General features: G+C 41.0%; 1 protein-coding gene across 1 annotated transcript in view; it reads right to left on the bottom strand.

Moving 5' to 3' along the window:
* LOC111872674 (zinc-type alcohol dehydrogenase-like protein C1773.06c) overlaps window positions 1-19,800 on the bottom strand; it is a 44,450-nt gene that overhangs the window by 12,169 nt on the left and 12,481 nt on the right. The window contains exons 2-3 of the mRNA XM_023866779.2: window positions 19,092-19,235; window positions 765-1,060 (exon numbers count right to left, since the gene is read on the bottom strand). Of these exons, the coding sequence (XP_023722547.1) occupies window positions 765-1,060; window positions 19,092-19,208 (413 nt within the window). The 5' untranslated portion in view covers window positions 19,209-19,235. The remainder of the gene's footprint in view (window positions 1-764; window positions 1,061-19,091; window positions 19,236-19,800) is intronic.

Below are 19,800 nucleotides of genomic sequence, written 5' to 3'. Positions count from 1 at the left end.
GTCCAACAACATATTAATTGTAATGTTATTGTTGGCTGTAGGAACTTTTAAAGTACAGCACTGGGTTGGCATCCAATGGCATGACATTCAAAATCGATTAAATGGTTCAAAAGCCAAAATGACGGAACACAGATACACATATAAAGACAGACTCTAATGATATGTCACTTTTTCCTTTTAAATATTGAAAAGTCGGCCATAAAAGATGAACTTACACTGAAGCTATTTCATATACAGGTCAAAAAATTAGCTCTTCAGTATGCTGGCCCATTTGCTGCACTGAATATAAAATCATATTAATTTGTGGAAGCAATATTAGGAAATAAAATTAAGTACTAGAAAACAGTCCACTGAAATGAACAGCATACTGAAAATATGAATATGGGAAACCTGTTTGTTACAAGCCATTTTTAACTGAAAGAACTATAAACAAACGAACTGGGCAATTCAGAAGAGACAGTAAACTTTAGAGGTTTGTAAAGACAAATTTAGCATATAATATTGTTGCTATTTGACAACAAATGTTTCTTGCAGAATATGCTGTGCTTATCCTAAAATTAAATTGCAAATAAAGTTTAATTTCTTATGGTTCTATTTTTTTAATGTCATGTAACCTAGACATTTTCATCCAGATTTTTTTTCCTTGCAGATGAGCACATACCAAATTAATAAACTAAAACAACAAGCACCTATACCCAAAAAGATTTTGCAGCAAAGTTCAAACATTCCACTACTAATAAAAAAACACAGAAAGGAATCTTTACCCATGTGGAACGCCTTCATAAGGGTACAACACCACTCGATCTCCAACTTTGAACTCTTCATTGTCTTCAACTTCTGTTCCTAATGACTCAACTATCCCAGCCACTTCATATCCAGGGAACAGTGCACCATCTCGTAGCCCATGATGTGCAGGGCTTTGAGGTGGAAGGGCTGGTGCAGTTCCACAAGCCACATCCTGAGAAATTTCACTTGAAAAACTTGATGTACTAGATACACTAGAAATACTGGAGATCGAGGGTGATCTCCGAAGACGGTAGCATGCACCAGCACACACAACCTATAAAATGGGACAAAGACACAAAATACAATTTGTCTGCCCAATAGTTACATTGATGCTTCAGAATTTTTTAATCAATGATATACATACAGGTGATAAGTAAAATTAAGTAATGTGTCACATTGTAACAACTGCAAGAAAGGAGCAGATGGAAGCTAGATGAGTTAGGTTTGGAGAAAAATTTTGGATAATACTGTGGCTTGTCTGCTGAAAGCCAGAATCGTGAAACGAGCAGACAGCCGTTGCTATGGAGCGGCTCTGTAAACATGCCCATTGCTAGGCAATGGCTGCAACAGACATGAATGCAACAACAGAAGAGCTGTTGGAAGCAATGCTCTCTGAGCAGACCATGCCGAGGCTACATATATAATGACGACCAGCTTCCATTACTGACAACTCCTGAGAGGCAGTTAGAAGAATAGGAGGTTGGTGTGAGATGGTTCCAGCCTGGGAGTCAGAGAGACAGTGAGCCCAAATTCGGAGCCGAGAAACGTCTGCAGACAGACAGTCAGTTGAGAGTTTCAGTAGCTGAGGCTGGGAACAGCTCAGGAACCCAGAAGAAGGAGAACGTCCACCATTGGAAGACATTACCAAGAAGAGCTGTGAAGACCATGACTGAGAACACTAATCTTTGTGTGATAGTGATTTGTAAAGTGTAGTCACAAGTTCTGTGTTAAAGTATCCAATAAATTTGATTACCAATTGAAACCCCGCCTATAGTCACTCTTATCACAACATGGCTGGTGTCAGAGGTGGGATTGGATTGATCAGCCAACTGGGTTGGAGATTGTAGTGGATACTTGTATTGCCACACCATGAAGCTGGAACATATACTGGCAGAAATGAAAACAAACCATGAAATTCTGGCCAAGATGACGCAAATCTAAAGGAAATGGAAGAAGAAATTATGGCCAGCAAAGAAGAGATGAAAGACTAAACGAAGACTGGTCACGTGGAAATGAAAGTCACAGTAAGCGCCAGCTTAAAGAGATGAAGTCCTGGTGAGAAGAGACTAAGGCCTATTTGGAGAAGAGGGAGTCACTTTTAGAAGTTGCAGAGGCTGCCGAGGAGCTTTGGGAAGTCCCTAATGAAGAGGCCGCAATTGAGAATATCAGAACACTAGAACTATGATCTAGAAAGCAGCAAGCAGCAACCAGCAACCAGCCACTGTATACTGGAACCCATGGAAAATGCAGAGCAGGGACAGTTTTGTACAAGGAACCCCTAAAGGACCCAAGATCGAGAAAATACATCGGGCAATCACTAGAGTGAAGATAAAGTGTGTGTGTCCAATTGAAGACTCTCTGTTTTGATCATCATGGACTGACACAATGGGTGATATAGCCCTAGTATGCTCTGAGAGCATGGGCTAGGGACCCAGCAATTTAGTTCAGCAGTAATGTGGTACATTTATATTCACAATGGATTTCGCGATTTTCTCAGTTCCTCCATGCAAACGGCAGAATATTATATTAATGTAAACAATACAAGCCTCTTCCATCATTCTTCCCATTCTGCATTTCACGACAGAAGCTTCTTCCCTTATTCCTCCTTTATGTTCCCTGATCAACATAAAATACAATGTGATACTGATGATACTGTCATGTGTATTATGAGTGTGACAATATATGGGTTTTGGATTGATGACTGAATTTACTGGACTCTTTGATACAGTGTGTGACTATGCTTTACAATTCACAATGCAAAATTTTAAGCATGCACACACACACAAACTCTCCCCCGCTTCCTCTCTCTCATGTCCACAGTCACATCTTCACTAACCGTCACTTGGTAGCGGCTTCCATTGGCAGACGTTCCCCTTCCTCTAGGTTCCTGATCTATCCCCGGCCTCAGCTACCAGTTTCTCACACCAACAGCTCACAACAATTGAACCTCAGCCATTCTCTATCTCACCAACCAACTCAACTCAACTGACTGACTCTCACTAACTGTCCTGCTTATAACATCTTGGCATTGACTGTACAGAAAACACTGACACTTTGTTGCAGTCTATGGGCCGTTGGCTAGTAACGGCCGCTGTCTAGTCGTCTGTTTTATGGTCATTGCCTAGTAACAGGTCTACATGTCACAATATTTAAATTCTCAAAGCCATGATGCCATCACCATTGAATGTGTTCCTTCTTTCATGATTATAAGAGGAATTGGAACAGGAAAATGTTCATTATTTATTTTATTCTTGTTGATCACACAGCACAGGGACACATCTGTAACCAACTGCAGGTAACAGAAAACTGTGTTGACTAGGTAGGTTGACAATTTCACTGCTTTGATAAATAAATTATATTGCTTTACTTGACATAACAAAATACTAAACCCTGAACAGTCCTGTCTTCTGGGGTGTAATGCTGTGCAGTCCATGGGGTGACTTTCAATGGACTACACAGTGTTGTGTCCCAGAGAGTAGGACTCTTCATATCCACTGCTGTGAAAACTTGAAATCCTACACACTAAACGCCCAATCCTAGGTATCTGGTTTTATCAACAAACTGAGGAATTAAACAAGCCAGTCTCACTACAGGTAATGATGTTATGGTAGCTGGGAGGGGAACAGATATGTTTGCTTGAGAGGACTATTTGTATCAATGTATTTAAAAGGAGCATCTGATAAACTCTGGGAAAATGGCACATTTAGAGGTATACTAATAGGTATGTAAAATGAAATCATCTTATAATGCTGCTTGTGCAAAGAAATTTGGTTCTGATGCATAACGTAGTTTTAACTACTCTTCATCCTCCTCATCCTTCTGCTTCCTCCTCTTCTTACTGGTGCTACAACCCTGTGTGGATTCTTGGCCCCACTCTATGGTTTTGTAACAGTAAATTTCTCCAAGACTGGGTCATTAGTCCCACACCCAACCTTCAACCTGGAGGACCAGAGACTACACTTCATCTGGCCTCTACTCTTTGACTTGTCTGGCATGAGTGGCCCTACCGGGAGCTTATGCCCCCCAGCATAACTCTCCAGGACACTGGGGCATACAAATCTCCTCTCCAAGATAAGATGGCACTCCTCATGGGGTTAATTATCATTATCTCTCTTTAATTCATCCCTTATATTAATATTATGTTCCCAAATTCTATGATAAGCCGTTCAGAGGATGATGGCACATCAAAACTGCAAAAAATTTTATTTTTTCATGATTTTAAAATTTTATGCACACTATGGGACAGCACAGTAATGAATAAATATTCCCTACAAGATTTTACAGCTAGTTTATAATGTCATTATGCAAAATTTGCACAGCAATACCAAACATGACCTATTTAGTTGCTAAAAGGGGCAGAAAAACAAAAGAGGTAGTTAGTTGTAAAACAGGCTGTGCCATAGCTCAGGCAGTTAGTAGCTGGCTTCTCACTGTGGCAGCCCAGGTCTCGTCATGTGGGATTTGTGGTGGACAAAGTGGCATTGGGGAAGGTTTTCTCCGAGTACTTCGGTTTCCCTTACAAATCTTCATTCCACCAATTGCTCTACAACCATCATTGTCTATCATCTGGTGCTGGTACAATAGGCCAGTAGTGGCTGCAGTACCAAGTGGACTCAAGTCTCACCCCAGTACTACTACTAATACTACTACTACTACTACTACTACTAATACTACTACTACTACTACTACTAATAATAATAATAATAATGAGTAATAATAATAATAATAATAATAATAACAACAACAACAACAACAACAACAGAAGGTTTTGGAACGAATTTTTTTTAGTTACAATAAAACACCTTACATCGGCTATACACCAAACGCTAACTTGAATATCTTACGGCCATCTCAATTTCTGTGGATTACCAGGCGATGGACACTGATTTAGATTGATATATTGATTTCCGTGACAATAAACAATCACAACTGTATGAACTATGTTAGATGCGCACAGACAGCTTGACAATGCATATTTATATTCTTTTGACATGTTACATGCAAATATTTTGAAGAGGACAGTTATGCTTGGCGCTAGCTTCAAATATAGGACCATACTGATACATATAACTGTTTTATGGTTGAAAACGCGATATTCAACGACGTCTACACAAAATACACAATGGTACAATGAGTAGCTCTCGACTCAGGACTTAATATATAAAAGACTCAGTGATGGGAGACGATGTAAAGAAATAAACGTCATACGTGTTGATTCTCTCAGTGAAGGTCAGGCTATGCAGAAGTGCGCGTCACTTTGCCCACTGAAGGACCCCACTGGCCTCACCCTTCTTACAATGCGTATGATCCTCAAACAACAGGATGCTTATTAAGATTTTGTTCAGCAATGGAAACACAGCTGCTGCGGGAGGAAGGGGGTACTCTGCAGAGGTACAATGCGTTCTGTAACACTGTTTCAATCATGGGTGTTCGTGTCGTTTTGTAATTCATTGCTCAGCAAGGTCGCTCTCATACGAACGAGGTGCTACTTCCACACTACGTTTCATGAGTCGCCACCATTGTTTCTTACGCGCTACCTGAATCTTTGATGGAGAGATTCTACAGGAAACAAAAGGCTGCGTGCGCTTTCTATGAAACGTACCGTCTAAGTCTCCTGGCAGTAGCTGTTGCTTATGGAAGACTGACCTTGGCGTTATTGTCCACCGAAATGCCTGGCAATCTGTATTTAGATCAAAATTTTCCTGTCAGCATGGTTTGTCCTGAGTTAATTTAATAATTTATTCTAACCAGAAGAAAATACAATTTCGCAAAGCCTTGTTAAAAAGAGAGAAATAACCAAACGAACAAGGAAAAGAAAAGAAGAGAGAACGATGCAATAAATAAATCGGAGAAAGCGAGAACAGAATGAGGTTGATACTCATAAAATCACGCCAAATTGGTCTCTTGGCTGAACTGTGGACAAGGTCGATCGCTGCGCTGTTCATGCCTCCTCCAGAATTCACAGATCACATCTAAAAACTGGCTACGGCGGATTCCTCCCAGTTCGTCCGATCATCATTCACAATCTTGTTACCAGGAAACAAAAACCACCAAGGAAAGGGAAATCTGAAGTGGTCTACAGCTGAGTGGTGACGGCTGAAGAACCAAAAGGACTGTAATTCCGTGTGTATCGAAGCAGGCCAATTGACGTGTTNGGGGGGGGGGAACAAACATATCAGAACATACTCGTAGTTGAAACGTATCCACTGACTGAATATTTGAGGAGTAAAGTAATGGGAGTTGAATTCGATTTAACATGCCTTCGGGTAATGAGAAATAAAATACCGTATTATATGAAAAAACGGGCGCAGAACCTACAAAACTGAGGGATATGACCATATTGATAAAATGAAGGAGGGAACGACTTGCATGTAAGTGGACTATCATGAGAACTGAAGACGGTAAACCCATTACGAGATAACGCCAAGAGGAAGAGCTTGGTATTTACAATGTTCACCAAATTCAATTTCAAATTACGCAAAATTGTCAAGAGTTCCATTTCACTTAAAAGCATAAGGGGACGTGATTGGTACACGCTGTCGCCTGATCTTAGCCTTAGATTACGAGGCTCATAAAAATCTGAGGGTTCCAAACATCCAGCACGTTGTTTCTTAGTTTATTTAACGACGTTCTTCCAACTACAGACTCAATAGATGGATGTCTGTGGATGACGGATGCAGAAGGACGCGACACTGTCCTGATTTAAAGCACTATTAAAGAATTCCCCTAACGGGGCAGAAGAAAAGTATGAAGAAACATCAGTTAGATTTCCAGGACCAGAGTCGAACTCGGGACTTCCGGTATATGAAGTGCAACTTCGGTCAAAACTATTGGAGCCTCACATGAAAGCTTCAACATGGTCAGTCCCTGTCCAAGACCAAATAATAATAATAAAAAAAAAAGCTCAAGCGTGGTGAGGCCCTACGAAAGACAGAGTACAGGCATAACAAGAGACGGTCTAAAAAGCAAACTTGTTTGATGCAACTTCGGAATTATATTCACGCAACTCACTATGCATGGCCTCGACAGGATTTCTACTTCCCGGTGCTCATGCGTTCACTGCTGTTCACGTGAACACCCAGTGACGAGTTACCGATCAATGTTCCAGGGCTGTCCAGATGTTACATGCGCTCCATCCACTCAAGAGTACATGATACGTACCTCACGTACACAGCTTTAACGAAAGAAAAGTCCTGTGTCCGTACGTTTTAACTTCCCACTGGCGAATGAATACCGCACGTGTGCTCAAAATATAATTCGGCAAGTTTCTAATTATGATACATCGATCTAAGCCACTAACTGACGACGACGCAGCCATGTTCCTACAGTAGCTGAATTCCTTACTCTGTAACCAGCCGAATCACCTATTACTAATTAATGTAAAGTTGCTTGGACCAAGCAAGTATCTATAGAGGTACAGGCCTAACAAGATTCACGCGCTTTCGTACAGATCTACAAGCCGTTTTAGTTCTCAGGAACATTCCATATTTATTGCTTGCGTGCCGCCGTATGTGTGATTAGTGTGATTCCAGGAAAAGGCCCAGAATAGGAAGAGGAAGCTGCTAAACTACAATAATATTCCCTCGACCTCAGAAACTGCAGCTGTTGAGAAAGAATCTAACATCTGAAGAATGCCGTCTTCTGGGACGTGTCCCCATGTATATATTGTGTAAACCGATGTTTCGGAGGAACGTAGTATTATTATTATTATTATTATTATTATTATTATTATTATTATTATTATTAGAGGTGGTGGGTTTCCCCATGCACTTAGACCAGTTATTGGTCCATTGTGCGTCGCCATACCCTACCGGTACTGGTGCGTGCTATCAGCCCCGTTTAGCCAACGAGGTCGGCCCTCGGTACCTGATCTACTAGAGGCACTGGAAACTACTTGGGCGGGAAATTGTTGCCTAATTTTGCTCAGAGGTCTCCTAGAGACATGAGGATCTTTTACGTGCCGTAAATCTACGACACGGGACCCGGATGACTTGTTCCCTGAATTTTTCCGCCATTAAAAATTCCATGACCTCCGCCGGGTTTGAACCCGCGTACCTTGAGTCATGAGGTGGGAACGTCACCCCTAGACTACGGAGGCCGCTTTCGGAGGAACGTATCTTCAGGGTAGAAAAATCAGCGAGCGAGGAACCAGTGTGAGCAGGTGACTGCAGCCTTGCCGTGAAAACCTCAAAATCTTGCAATCTAAAGTCTGTGCTGATGACCTATTCCCTTCACTTTCTCCAATTAACTTCTATAAACTTACAAAATCTTAAGTTGAGAACAAGGGATCATCAGAAGCGTTTGCAATGAACTACATTTTTTTTAGGTGTTCACCGACTGTGCAGTCTCACTCGTACGGTCTTCTTTAGTAGAGGTCCAGGGACGCAGGATCGACCCGTCGCAAGACTATTTACGAAGGCCAACCAAGGGCGAAAAACGAGAACATACAAGCTCTGGGCAGTGTGGATCTCACGATCCCTGCGATGAAGAAATCCAAGACTGTCATGTGCCTGCGTGCCAATTCTGATCCTCAGGCTTAAGTGACTGACTACCTTTATGGAGCCGAGCCCTTCTTGAGAAGCCGCCTATTGTGCAATTACTCACAGTATTTTATGGAACCCGAAAGTGCATTACCGAGTTCACCAGAGCCCTCCAGTGGTCACTATCCTGAGCCTGATCGATCCATTTTAATATTATCCACCCATATAAGTCTTGGTCTTCCTAGTAATCTCTTTTCTTTTGGATTTCCCACCAATATCCTGTCTGCATTCCTCTTTTCCCCAAGTCGTGCTACATGCCATGCCCATCTCATCCTCCTTGACTTCGTCATTCTAATCATAACAGAAGAGTGTACAAGTTATGAAGCTTCTTCTCATTATGCAATTTTCTCCAACCTCCCGTCACTTCATCTCTCTTTGGTCCAAATATTCTCCTCAGCACCCTGTTCTCAAACACCCTCAGTCTGCGTTCCTCCCCTAATGTCAGAGGCCAAGTTTCACACCCATACAGAAGCCCAACTCGTAGTTTCGTACATTCTAGTTTTCATGTTCTTAGACTGCGGACGAGAAGAAAAAAGGTTCTGATCTTCTATCTCCACTTAATTTTATCCTGAATCAGGTTTTGATTTGTTATAAGTGTTCCCCAATATCTGAACTATACCACAGTTTCAAAACATCTTTTAGCTATCTTTATTCCATAATTCTGCCCTGCAATCTGGTGACGAGACAGCAACATATATTTGTATTTAGTTTTCTCTCTGCTTCTAGACCAACCTTCTCACTAGCGTCAATTAGAGATTCTGTGCTTTTCTTGGCAGTACTACAGTAACTACTACAGAATAGTCAGTTGAACTCGTGAATTAATAACTGTATGTCGCATAATCTGTGAACGCCTTTTCTTCACAAACCAAATTTACACTACATAAACCCATAAAGTCTCCTGTCTCCAAGAAACATCCTGGCGGAGATCTTAAGGAAAGTAGTTTTTAAGGACAATTCATGTTAGTCAGATCTTACTCGCAATTTAACAAAATTAAATCGTCTCACGTCAGGCTGGAGGGTGATATGGTTTTCCAAAAGTTACAGACAACATACCTTGAAATATATGTGGATTTCAGCTCGGGACGGAGTGCAGTGAAGCCTTCCTGGGCCATTCTGCGTTATCTGCATAAATTTCGCTATACGTGTATGACTCGTAATGGTAACATCGGCTGTTCGACCGCATGTTTCTACCTCCAGAACGATTAAATTAGGTACAACTCTACTAGGAGCACACGCCGATTTTCTTTCGTACCAGTCGTAAGGCGAACAAACTGTCTGAAATACGTTTCGACATGATGAGTCGAAATGTGAGTAAAAAATTGACGAATTTCTGCAGTACATTTGAAACAACAGAATAATATGCAATGAATGGAAGTCAAGGCCATTGAGATATGCGCAACAGTAAAGAGTGCATTTAGAAAGCATGTGTACTTCATTTTACTGATCTTGGTAGTTTCTCAACATTACCTTCATAAACTTACTTACTTACTCATGGAGCTGAACCCTTCTGGAGCCGCCGCCAATTCTGCAGCTACTCAAGAATTTCTCAGCATTTTATAGAACCCGAAGGTTCATCACCGTGTTCACAAGAGCCCTCCACTGGTCCTTATCCTGAGCCAGATCTATCCAATCCATACCATCCCAACCTTCATAAACACCTTCGTATTAGTTGTGGCCCGCCATCACTATTCCCCACCCTTTAAATCGTTAGCAGTGTCTCAGCATGGGATTTTTAGAAAGCATGGCAGCCCTTACGCTAAAATTTACCGATTCGCCTGTTCCTTCTGTATTTCTGACATGAGGTGTGTATGATACACGTTGCTCCGATGGAGATATGTTAACCATTTAATTAGCGAATTAACTTACTCAGGAGCGCCTCTGCTTTCAAATATGTCTTCGATTATGATGTTTAAAATTCTAAAAATAAATAAAGGCTTTAATAAAGCTTTCTTAATATTACATAAAAATTATACTTAACTAAGAATTGCAAATCAAAATAAAAAAATTACGGAGAAATTAACACTGAGGACTACCTATCGGCATGAGGGACCACGGGTAGGGAACCAATGGCAGACGTCAAATGAGAAAATGTTAATGAATGGTGAAAGGTATGATGTGGATGATGCCGGTCACGGTAGCCGAGCGGTCTAAGGCATGTACTGTCTTCGCTCGGAAGCCGGGATCGTGGGTTCGAATCCCACTCAGGGCATGGATGTTTAGTTTGTGTGTGTGCGTTTTTCTGTGTTTGTGTACAGGCAGAGGCCTTGCGACGAGCTGATCACCCGCCCAAGGGGTCCTACCGTATGTGTAAGATCTAGTAAACCGAAGTGAAACGGAGAGTTTCATGGAGGTAGGCCTAGGCCCAAATTGGGGCTGTAGCGCCACAGAAAAAAAAAAAGATGTAGATGATACAGCCGTGGCCGATTTCAAGGAAATGCTTAGTTTCTTAATCTATACACAGACGATAGGACTCCTTGGATGGGTTATCAGCCCGTCGCAAGGTCGCTACTTACACACAGAATAAACGCACACAGATGTTCATGCCTCGAGTGGGATTCGAGCCCACGATGCCAGTGTTCGAGCGGGAGAAGACGATTCATACCTCAGACCGCGAGGCCGCTATGATCGGCACTTAGACCGACTATGGAAAACAAGACACACAAAGTCTCAGTAAATACAACCTATCTCTGCGTCTAAAACTGAACCAGGGCCTTTCGAATGCGAAGCAGAAGTGCTAACCACTATACCATGACCTTCGGTCTTCTGAGTAACAAGCATGAAACTTAGGCATTGGCATCTGTGATACCCCAGAAGCACTGAATATATTTTGAATCCTAACACCACCAGACTTACGTAACGGCTATAAGTGGCCACATTAGCCAGGAATGCAGCGAGACCCTCAGAGCAGATTGCCCTTTTAATAAATGGAAGCAGTTTATATTCTGCTTCATGGCCGTAGTTAAGGGGTGTTACATATGGTCATGCAGTCGCTCGTTTGTTCAATTTGTTTGTTTGACGGTACTGTGTCGTGTTATGTCAAATGTTACTTTCTAAGGCACTTAGTAAATGTATTCCAAGAAAAAGATACTTGAAGCTGGAAGTTAACGAACTAGTATTGGATTTACTTGGAGTTACATCACTGGTACTGGTAGTTGGCAACTAAATGACGGCAAGAACCATGGAGTGAAAAACAAACGCATGCGAAATACGAAAAACCAATTATAAGATTGCTGCTTGCAGTGCTGCAAGTGGAGCACTGTATTTGCCCCGCTATGAACAAGGGAAGTAGATGACTGGCTACTTACAGTGATTAAAACAGTTTCAAATTTTAAGGTGCGAGATTAAACGACAGTAGAGCCATAGGCAGGCAGGCAGACAGAGATATAGATAGATAAGGTGCGAGATTAAACGACAGTAGAGCCATAGGCAGGCAGGCAGACAGAGATATAGATAGATAAGGTGCGAGATTAAACGACAGTAGAGCCATAGGCAGGCAGGCAGACAGAGATATAGATAGATAAGGTGCGAGATTAAACGACAGTAGAACCATAGACAGGCAGGCAGAGAGAGAGGGAGAGAGAGATAGATAAGGTGCCAGCTTACACGACAGTAGAGCCATAGACAGGCAGGCAAGCAGGCAGACAGAGATATAGATAGATAAGGTGCCAGCTTACACGACAGTAGAGCCATAGACAGGCAGGCAGGCAGGCAGGCAGACAGAGATATAGATAGATAAGGTGCGAGATTAAACAACAGTAGAACCATAGACAGGCAGGCAGAGAGAGAGGGAGAGAGAGATAGATAAGGTGCCAGATTACACGACAGTAGAGCCATAGGCAGGCAGGCAGGCAGGCAGGCAGAGAGAGAGATAGATAGATAGATAGATACGTAGATAGATAGATAGATAGATAGATAGATAGATAGGGTGCGAGATTAAACCAGAACAAAGTGTGTAAACATTTTAATGGCCATTATGCACGTTGTTGGAGGAGGAGGAGAAAGGAGGGAAAAGGGCTGGCCGGCGAATTAAAAATTTCTTTGAATTACAAGGTTCTTGGCTACTGGCACGGTAGCTTGCATGTCGAACTACCCCAAGCCGTCCAGTATTTCTTCGAAATCACTGGCTTTCATGCGCATGCAATGTAAATGTGTATATATCTATGAAATAAAACTGAAATTCTGTAACTGATTTAGGCCTCTGGAATCTAATAACCATTAAAATTATACTGATCCCTCTTCTTTTTCGGCGGCTGTACAATTACGTGGCTGCATTTGGTCCTTTCCCACTAAAATATACAGTATTATGAAACCGGGTCGTGTCGAAGAACTCCTGAAAGTCGTTCCTGCGTCTCTCTATTCCTCGATGTTTGGGAGTTGGAGTAAACAACGCCCCTACCCCCCTACTCCCCTCCAACAGACGTGATCGTACACACGTTCTAGTTAACAACGCTGCTGATGCTAGCTATCAAAACATACGTCTCCTTGTCAAATACTGCTGCCTCTGTAAGACTACACTTTATATTCTACTACTTGATGCGACATGACCTGTACGGACGTCGTACGACCGATGTCGCTGTGTGTGTTCCTAGCCTAACATAGAAACAAAACAAAAACTGACTACATGGTAACTATATTTCATGTACACTGTGGTCAAATTTTATGCGAGGGATACGTCGCATAATTCAGAGTTTTGAAACACATAACTGATTCTTACCGGGATTCGCATTATTTCGAACTCTGCGCATAAAGTTAGACTTTATTTATAGACTTTATATTGTTGTACCTTTTTTATATAGCACGATTTCAAACTCGCATAAAGTGCGACTGCACTGTATTCTACTCGACATGCCTGCCACCTATAAACATACGCTAGCAATGGTGGCTGCATCACTGCTCTACGAGAAGAGAATGAGCCGCTCCGACAAATTTCAAACAAACATAAAACTAAAAACAAATGAACGGGCGGCCATGATGTCACTCATTATTAGCTATCGTTCATCTATTCTGTTCGACATGCCCTGCACTGATCAACGAAACTAGCGTTCCAAGAAGTAAGTAAGTTTCGATATGATGAGGGGTCATTTCAAACAAATTATTTGTAAAGGATTAAGTATAAATAATATTCGAATAGTATTTAACAAGAACGATGGGGTTTCATACTCGTTAGCCATTTTTACGAAGAGTTTCTGAGCTAAAAATCTTTTGCACAATTTGTGTTTCTACGGTAGACCTATGTCCTTTTGTTGTAGTCGACGTGCACTGTCATGCGATTTGCTTCATTTCTCAAACATTTAGCAGATTTTCTGGTAACTCTGGCCGCAGTTTCAATCTTGAACGAAGGAAAAGAAATTCGCCCTTTTTACAAAATTGCAGCCAATAGTAAACAGCAGCTCGTTTATGTAAAACTTTAGCATTCTCCGACTAACCCAGCCTATCCCCTATTTTATATACACTGTTAATTGCGTGAAACAAAAGAAAAACTTTACAAAATCCAACAGCAAAACTTACTAGATGAACTCTATTCTTATTAATGCTGCCTCGTATGTAAGGAGCAAAAGCAACAGGCGCGTCAAACTTTCCATCTGCCTCCCTCTAGTGCCGTACAGAATGCATATTTATTACTAATCTTATTGGGCTTTGTTACGTATCCACTGCCGTTGGAATGAACTTCGTTTCAGAGTACAAAAGAAGTGGATATGGTTACATGCGCACCCGTTGTCTGTTTATCGACTGCATGAATTCTCGTCAAATATGCCATTTTAGAAAATGCCGTGTCGTCCATCGCGAAATGAATGGAATATCCTTTCAAGTCGAATATGGCGAACAAAATACGAACAATGATGAGAATCTTATCCATATCAGAACACAAAAGCATCTGGCACACGAAAAACATACATGCATATTCATACACCACAATCTTCAGCTCTATAAATCAGCATTTACGAATGTTTTATTGGGCAGGTACACTGGTCTAATCTACTTTGCGTCTGACAGGATTCGTTGAAGGCCCAACAGCTAGATGTCTATTCATATGCAAGTACCAAACAGTCTGACTGGCGAGTAACTCAGACCCTGGAGTTTTTTCTGGGTTACAAGAACATGATCATAAAAGTAATTAAAAACATTATTGTACCGTCCGTCGCAGACATTAAGAATGTATACTTAGTCATCGCCTTAATATGGCCAGCATTTCCATGCCTATTAACTTAAGTTTCGAAAATCAGCATATTATAAAGAGAATCACTTGGCTGAGAGAAAAAATAACGAGGTTGGGTTGGTGGAAAGGAGGGAGGGAGGGAGGGAGGGAGGGAGGGGAGAATAAAGGAAAGGTATATACGTATATGTACATACATACATATACAGGTTCCCACAGCGATGAGTATGAGGAGTACAATCTTTTTCGTTGTAACGCCGTGTAGTTTAACAGAAGCCCGCCAACGTTTCGGAGGATCGTGCCGAATTCGTCTTCAGGGCACGTTCCTCCGAAACGTCGGGGGACTTCTACCGGATTACATGGTGTGACAACTCAGATAACAGTACTCCTGCGTACATATATGTTAAAAAAAAAACAAATTGAAGGGATACAGAAAAACAAAAAGAAATGGGCGGTTCTTCTGTCGCCCTTAGGCATATCTGTAAATTATGGATTTGATTTATTGCTGTCTTGTTTGCTGAAAAGTAGTATGTTCAGAGCGAAAACACGAAAGCCTGAAGTTCCTGAGAACGATATTGACTAATTAAATTCTTCGTCGTGGTGAGAACTAGTTCGGAATGTATTTTAAAATGTGACATTGTCCTAAGAACGTGAGATATCTTGTGTGAAACAAGGGGTTTAATTTTATAACAGTTTTCTGACAATGGCACCGAAGTGTGCTGAACAATCATCATATGCGATTTTATTAAGAACTACCGTTTTTCTCGGACCCGGGTGTGAGTAGCGGTGTTATAAAAATTCTTGAAGCTTTCCTTCCTCTTGGAGAGCGGCCATTAGCCTCCTTACTTTAACTAAATATTCATAAGTGTCACAACGAGAGGAGCTGAGAGTTCCTGAGTTCAGAAACATGTAAAAAGATCTTCGGCCGTCTGGAATTTTCGAAAATACAAGACGAAAAAGGTACACGATTTTCTGTATGCGGAGGCATATAGCCGTGAGAATATATCATGTCTTTTAGCGGCCAATAAAAGGAAGCTACACGACTGCTGTGCAGCAAGAGTATGGCACTTCACATCAGTCTCTGTAGACAATCCGTAGTACCGGCTGAAAGACTATCAAATGCCGGGCGAAGAACGCATCGGCGCCTGAAATGGCAAAACGTCGATTTCTCTGAGGAAACTTACTTGTCTTAAGATGTTACGTTTCACTAATGTGCTCAGCTTTGTAAATGATTAGTTTTATGTACTGAATAGTTGCTAAACGAACTGTATTTTATATCAGAATAAAACTCTGTTGATCAAGAATGACTTATATTTCTGAGATAACTTTCTGACATTTCATTAATTGTTGTTGTTGCTGCTGCTGCAGGCTATAACACATTGTGAATAAACGCTTTTGTGAACATTAATCTTGCCTGTAACAAGACTGGAACGTATAATTACATCACAATACACGAAGTTTCGAGATTCATCATTTGCACCCCGTACACAGATGGATATGTATACAAATTAAGTGCATAAACTGTTTAATACACATTTGGAAGTCTTATTGCAGTGCAGCACTACACTGAAAGAACAAAACAAACCTCTCTGAACGCAGTTTAAGTTCAATAACTACTTTTATTTTTTCTTTTTCTTTCTTAACCCCTGACGTAGAAGTTCGACAATATGCTCATCACATCCCTTTATTTTAATTCTCTAGAAAATCCTAAGAATTTAGGTGAAAGTATATTGAACATAAAATGAGTATTTCATTACTCTCTACAACTTGTTCCACAAATTTTTCCTTAAGATGAATATTTATCGAGATACGTTCCGACACACATGTAGGCCTTCGTGTAGTCAAGTTAAGCATGTCTGATTTAGTTGGAAACTGAAATGGTTCGAGAATTTTTCGTAATTTTCTTCAGTATGACGCTTAATGAAAATACGTCCGGCGGTTCTCGAGCTGAAACATGCAGACAGACATGGCCAGCCCTATATGAGTTTATTTCAGGCACATCACACAATAAACGCAAGCGTATGGGCCGATCGTGGAATATGAACCCCATGTGCCATGTTTGTGGGCCGAATTACCATTAAAACAGCAAGCGATCTCAACACCTCAACATAATTATCCACAACGAAATATGTTGCCTGTCTAAAATATCTCTGCGGATACGTCATCTCTTGCGTAAGCAAATTATTCTGTATCCTCTAGGAAGTACCTAACCAAGTCCAGAACGAACATTACAGAAGTGTTACACAGTTCAATGAGGCAACAGCTGGTAGGTCTAGAACTGCTACGCTTGCATGGGTATTCTTTATGCTATCTCTTCTGTGATAAAATTACGAATTCAGTGAAACCTTATCTGGTCACTCTATGAACATTTCTCCTTCTAAGAACTAACATTTTTAAATGTTGTTCATACAGTGAGTTTTCTAAACTGCGTTTCCTTAAAACAAATCAATGCGTCGTTATGGGTTGGCCCGACTCGGCCACTCACAAGTTTTCTCACTCTGCAGGAAGGACAATGGACCTAAACCCCTGGTAAAATACACGTATGCGAATTACACGATTCCACTTCCAGCCCCTGCTTTTGGGAAGAATCTCTTCCTCCTCGGCTAAGCAACCCACCTCTCTCTCACACGCTCTCTGATTAATTGACCGATCCCTTGCATACACATTAATGAGAGGTTATTCGTGATGAGTAAGCAGATAGTAGACCTAACAATTCATGCAGCAGTAGGGGCGTGAAGCTGACCACTCACCTTGGTTTTGTGTCGAAGTTAAGAATGGTGAAACTATAACTCCACTCCCCAACAGACCTATGTCTTCATGGTGCAGTGCTTAATTAAACACTAGGACAGCTCTAATTCCTTCACAAGATTAATTTACTCACCAATTATAAGGCAAACTATTCATAGGAAAAAAAGGAATTATCATCAACGTAATTGAAGTTATTATTATTGCTCTAGTCCTTTGTTGGACCTTGGCCGCTTTTTCAGTCTCTTGATCCTATACACAGTCAGTAGGACTCCTTGGACAGGGGTTCAGCCCGTTGCAAGGTCTCTCTAACTACACATAAAACAACATAAATACACAATAGACATCCATGCTTTGAATGGAATTCGAACCCATGATCCTAGTGTTCGAGAGAGCGAAGACAGTTCATGGCTTAGTCAGTGGTACTTAACCTTGTTTTGCTCGTGGCTCACTTCAGAGTTTCATTCACTTCTGTGGCTCCCACCCTTCATATTTATTAATTAAAATAAATGTAATATTCATAATAAATATGTACGTTATCAACTGTACTTTTATTTATAAGATGTACTATATGTTCATCATGTAAGTAATATTAATTATTTAATTTTTAAAATTTATGACTGCCTTATTTAAAAATATTTTAACGATGAGGCCCATTTCGGAAGTTAATACTCATAAAAATTACTTTGGCAGCCATTCTACTTAAAATGAACACAAAACTGCTGTAATCAATTCACAACATTTTTCTATTGTAGAGGGAGGGTATTCAAATTCTGTTGAAAGCTACTAATTTGTTTGTAATGAAAGTTCAAGTTATTATTAAAATGTAGTGCTTAGTTGTCGAAAAAGAGTACCTGGAAGTTTTGAGGTTTTCACGGCGATGACAATGAAGAAAGTCGTCTTCTGGGTTTAGGCACCGTGTATTCTTCGTTTTGGCCGACGTTTCGGAGGAACGTAGCGCCTCCATCTTCAGAGCAGTAGAATGGCTTGGAATGCGGAGAGCAGTAGCTACTGCTACAGCTACTGCTCTCCGCATTCCAAGCCATTCTACTGCTCTGAAGATGGAGGCGCTACGTTCCTCCGAAACGTCGGCCAAAACGAAGAATACACGGTGCCTAAACCCAGAAGACGACTTTCTTCAAGAGTACCTGGAGTTTGTAACTTACCTCCAAAGTAGGGAACTGCCACAATAATAGAAATTACGTAGAAAAAATTCTTCTTTTAAACATTCCGAATACTGAACTGAAGAACACCTGAAATTTACTGAAAAGGTGGCCGTGAAAATCATGAGAGGAGTGGGAGATATTTAGGAAAACAAAGGATCATTTTTCCGGTTAACCTGTAAAAGCATGCTTTTACCGGTTCTCACGGTCTCTTCGCTTGCAGATTTCTTATATTTTTTCTTCTACCCTGAAGATGGAGGCTATACGTTCCTCCGAAACGTCGGTTAACACCACATATACACGGTGCCAAATCCCAGAAGACTGCTTTCTTCAAAAATAATGTTAACACATCAAACTCGTTTTCATTGATTTGTAACTATTTATGACACCCATACTGACTACTGACGTTTCAAGTTTGTGTTTCTGATAACCGAATGATGAAAGGCCCACATATGAACACAAATCTCAAGATATCATGCTTACCCTTATTCTGGCACCTTTCGGGGGAACATCCGGAACTGGAACCTCGAAACTGAACACGCAGTCGTTAATGGTCGGCCCAGGGCTCTCAATACTGACTTGACGGCACAACTGATTCATTTTTGGATATCCCGTCCACTTCCTTCACTGAAAAGAAATAACATATTTTATGTCATCCTTTCTCGTTTTACTACATAAGGTTTAAATGTCCCGTGCTTCCTCAGTCATATACAAGGTTTCTACAAAGTCCCTTGAGCCCTACAGACACATATGGCAGAAATATCCTTTAAAAGGAATATGACTACTGCGGCTCGACCTATGTTCCTCCGAAACGTCGGTGAAGTACTGTACGACACAGATATTCCATAAGATAACACCCTTTTCATTTATACCGCTGTCATTCCTGACTCATTAAAGAGTAAGATGGAAGAAAAAGGAAGAAAACTTTGTCTATAAACGCTATGTACAGAGTACAAAGATTTCAGTAGTACGTCCGGATTCACATTTATGTATTATACTGTACACGATTCACGCGAGAATAACTCCTGCTGAGAGAAAGTACACATATACTTCATTTTCCCTTTATTTCCGTTTTGGCAGGAATATCCACAATGCATTCAAAGAGTGCAGAGACTCGTTCACACGGACGAAAAAATATAGCAAACACTGACGATAGCTTTCGCACTGGTGTGTGGCACGCGACAGCTTCGTT

Source organism: Cryptotermes secundus, unplaced genomic scaffold (assembly GCF_002891405.2).
Source record: "Cryptotermes secundus unplaced genomic scaffold, Csec_1.0 scaffold102, whole genome shotgun sequence".
NCBI classification, from domain to species: domain Eukaryota; kingdom Metazoa; phylum Arthropoda; class Insecta; order Blattodea; family Kalotermitidae; genus Cryptotermes; species Cryptotermes secundus.
This window is presented reverse-complemented; position numbering and strand designations above follow the sequence as displayed.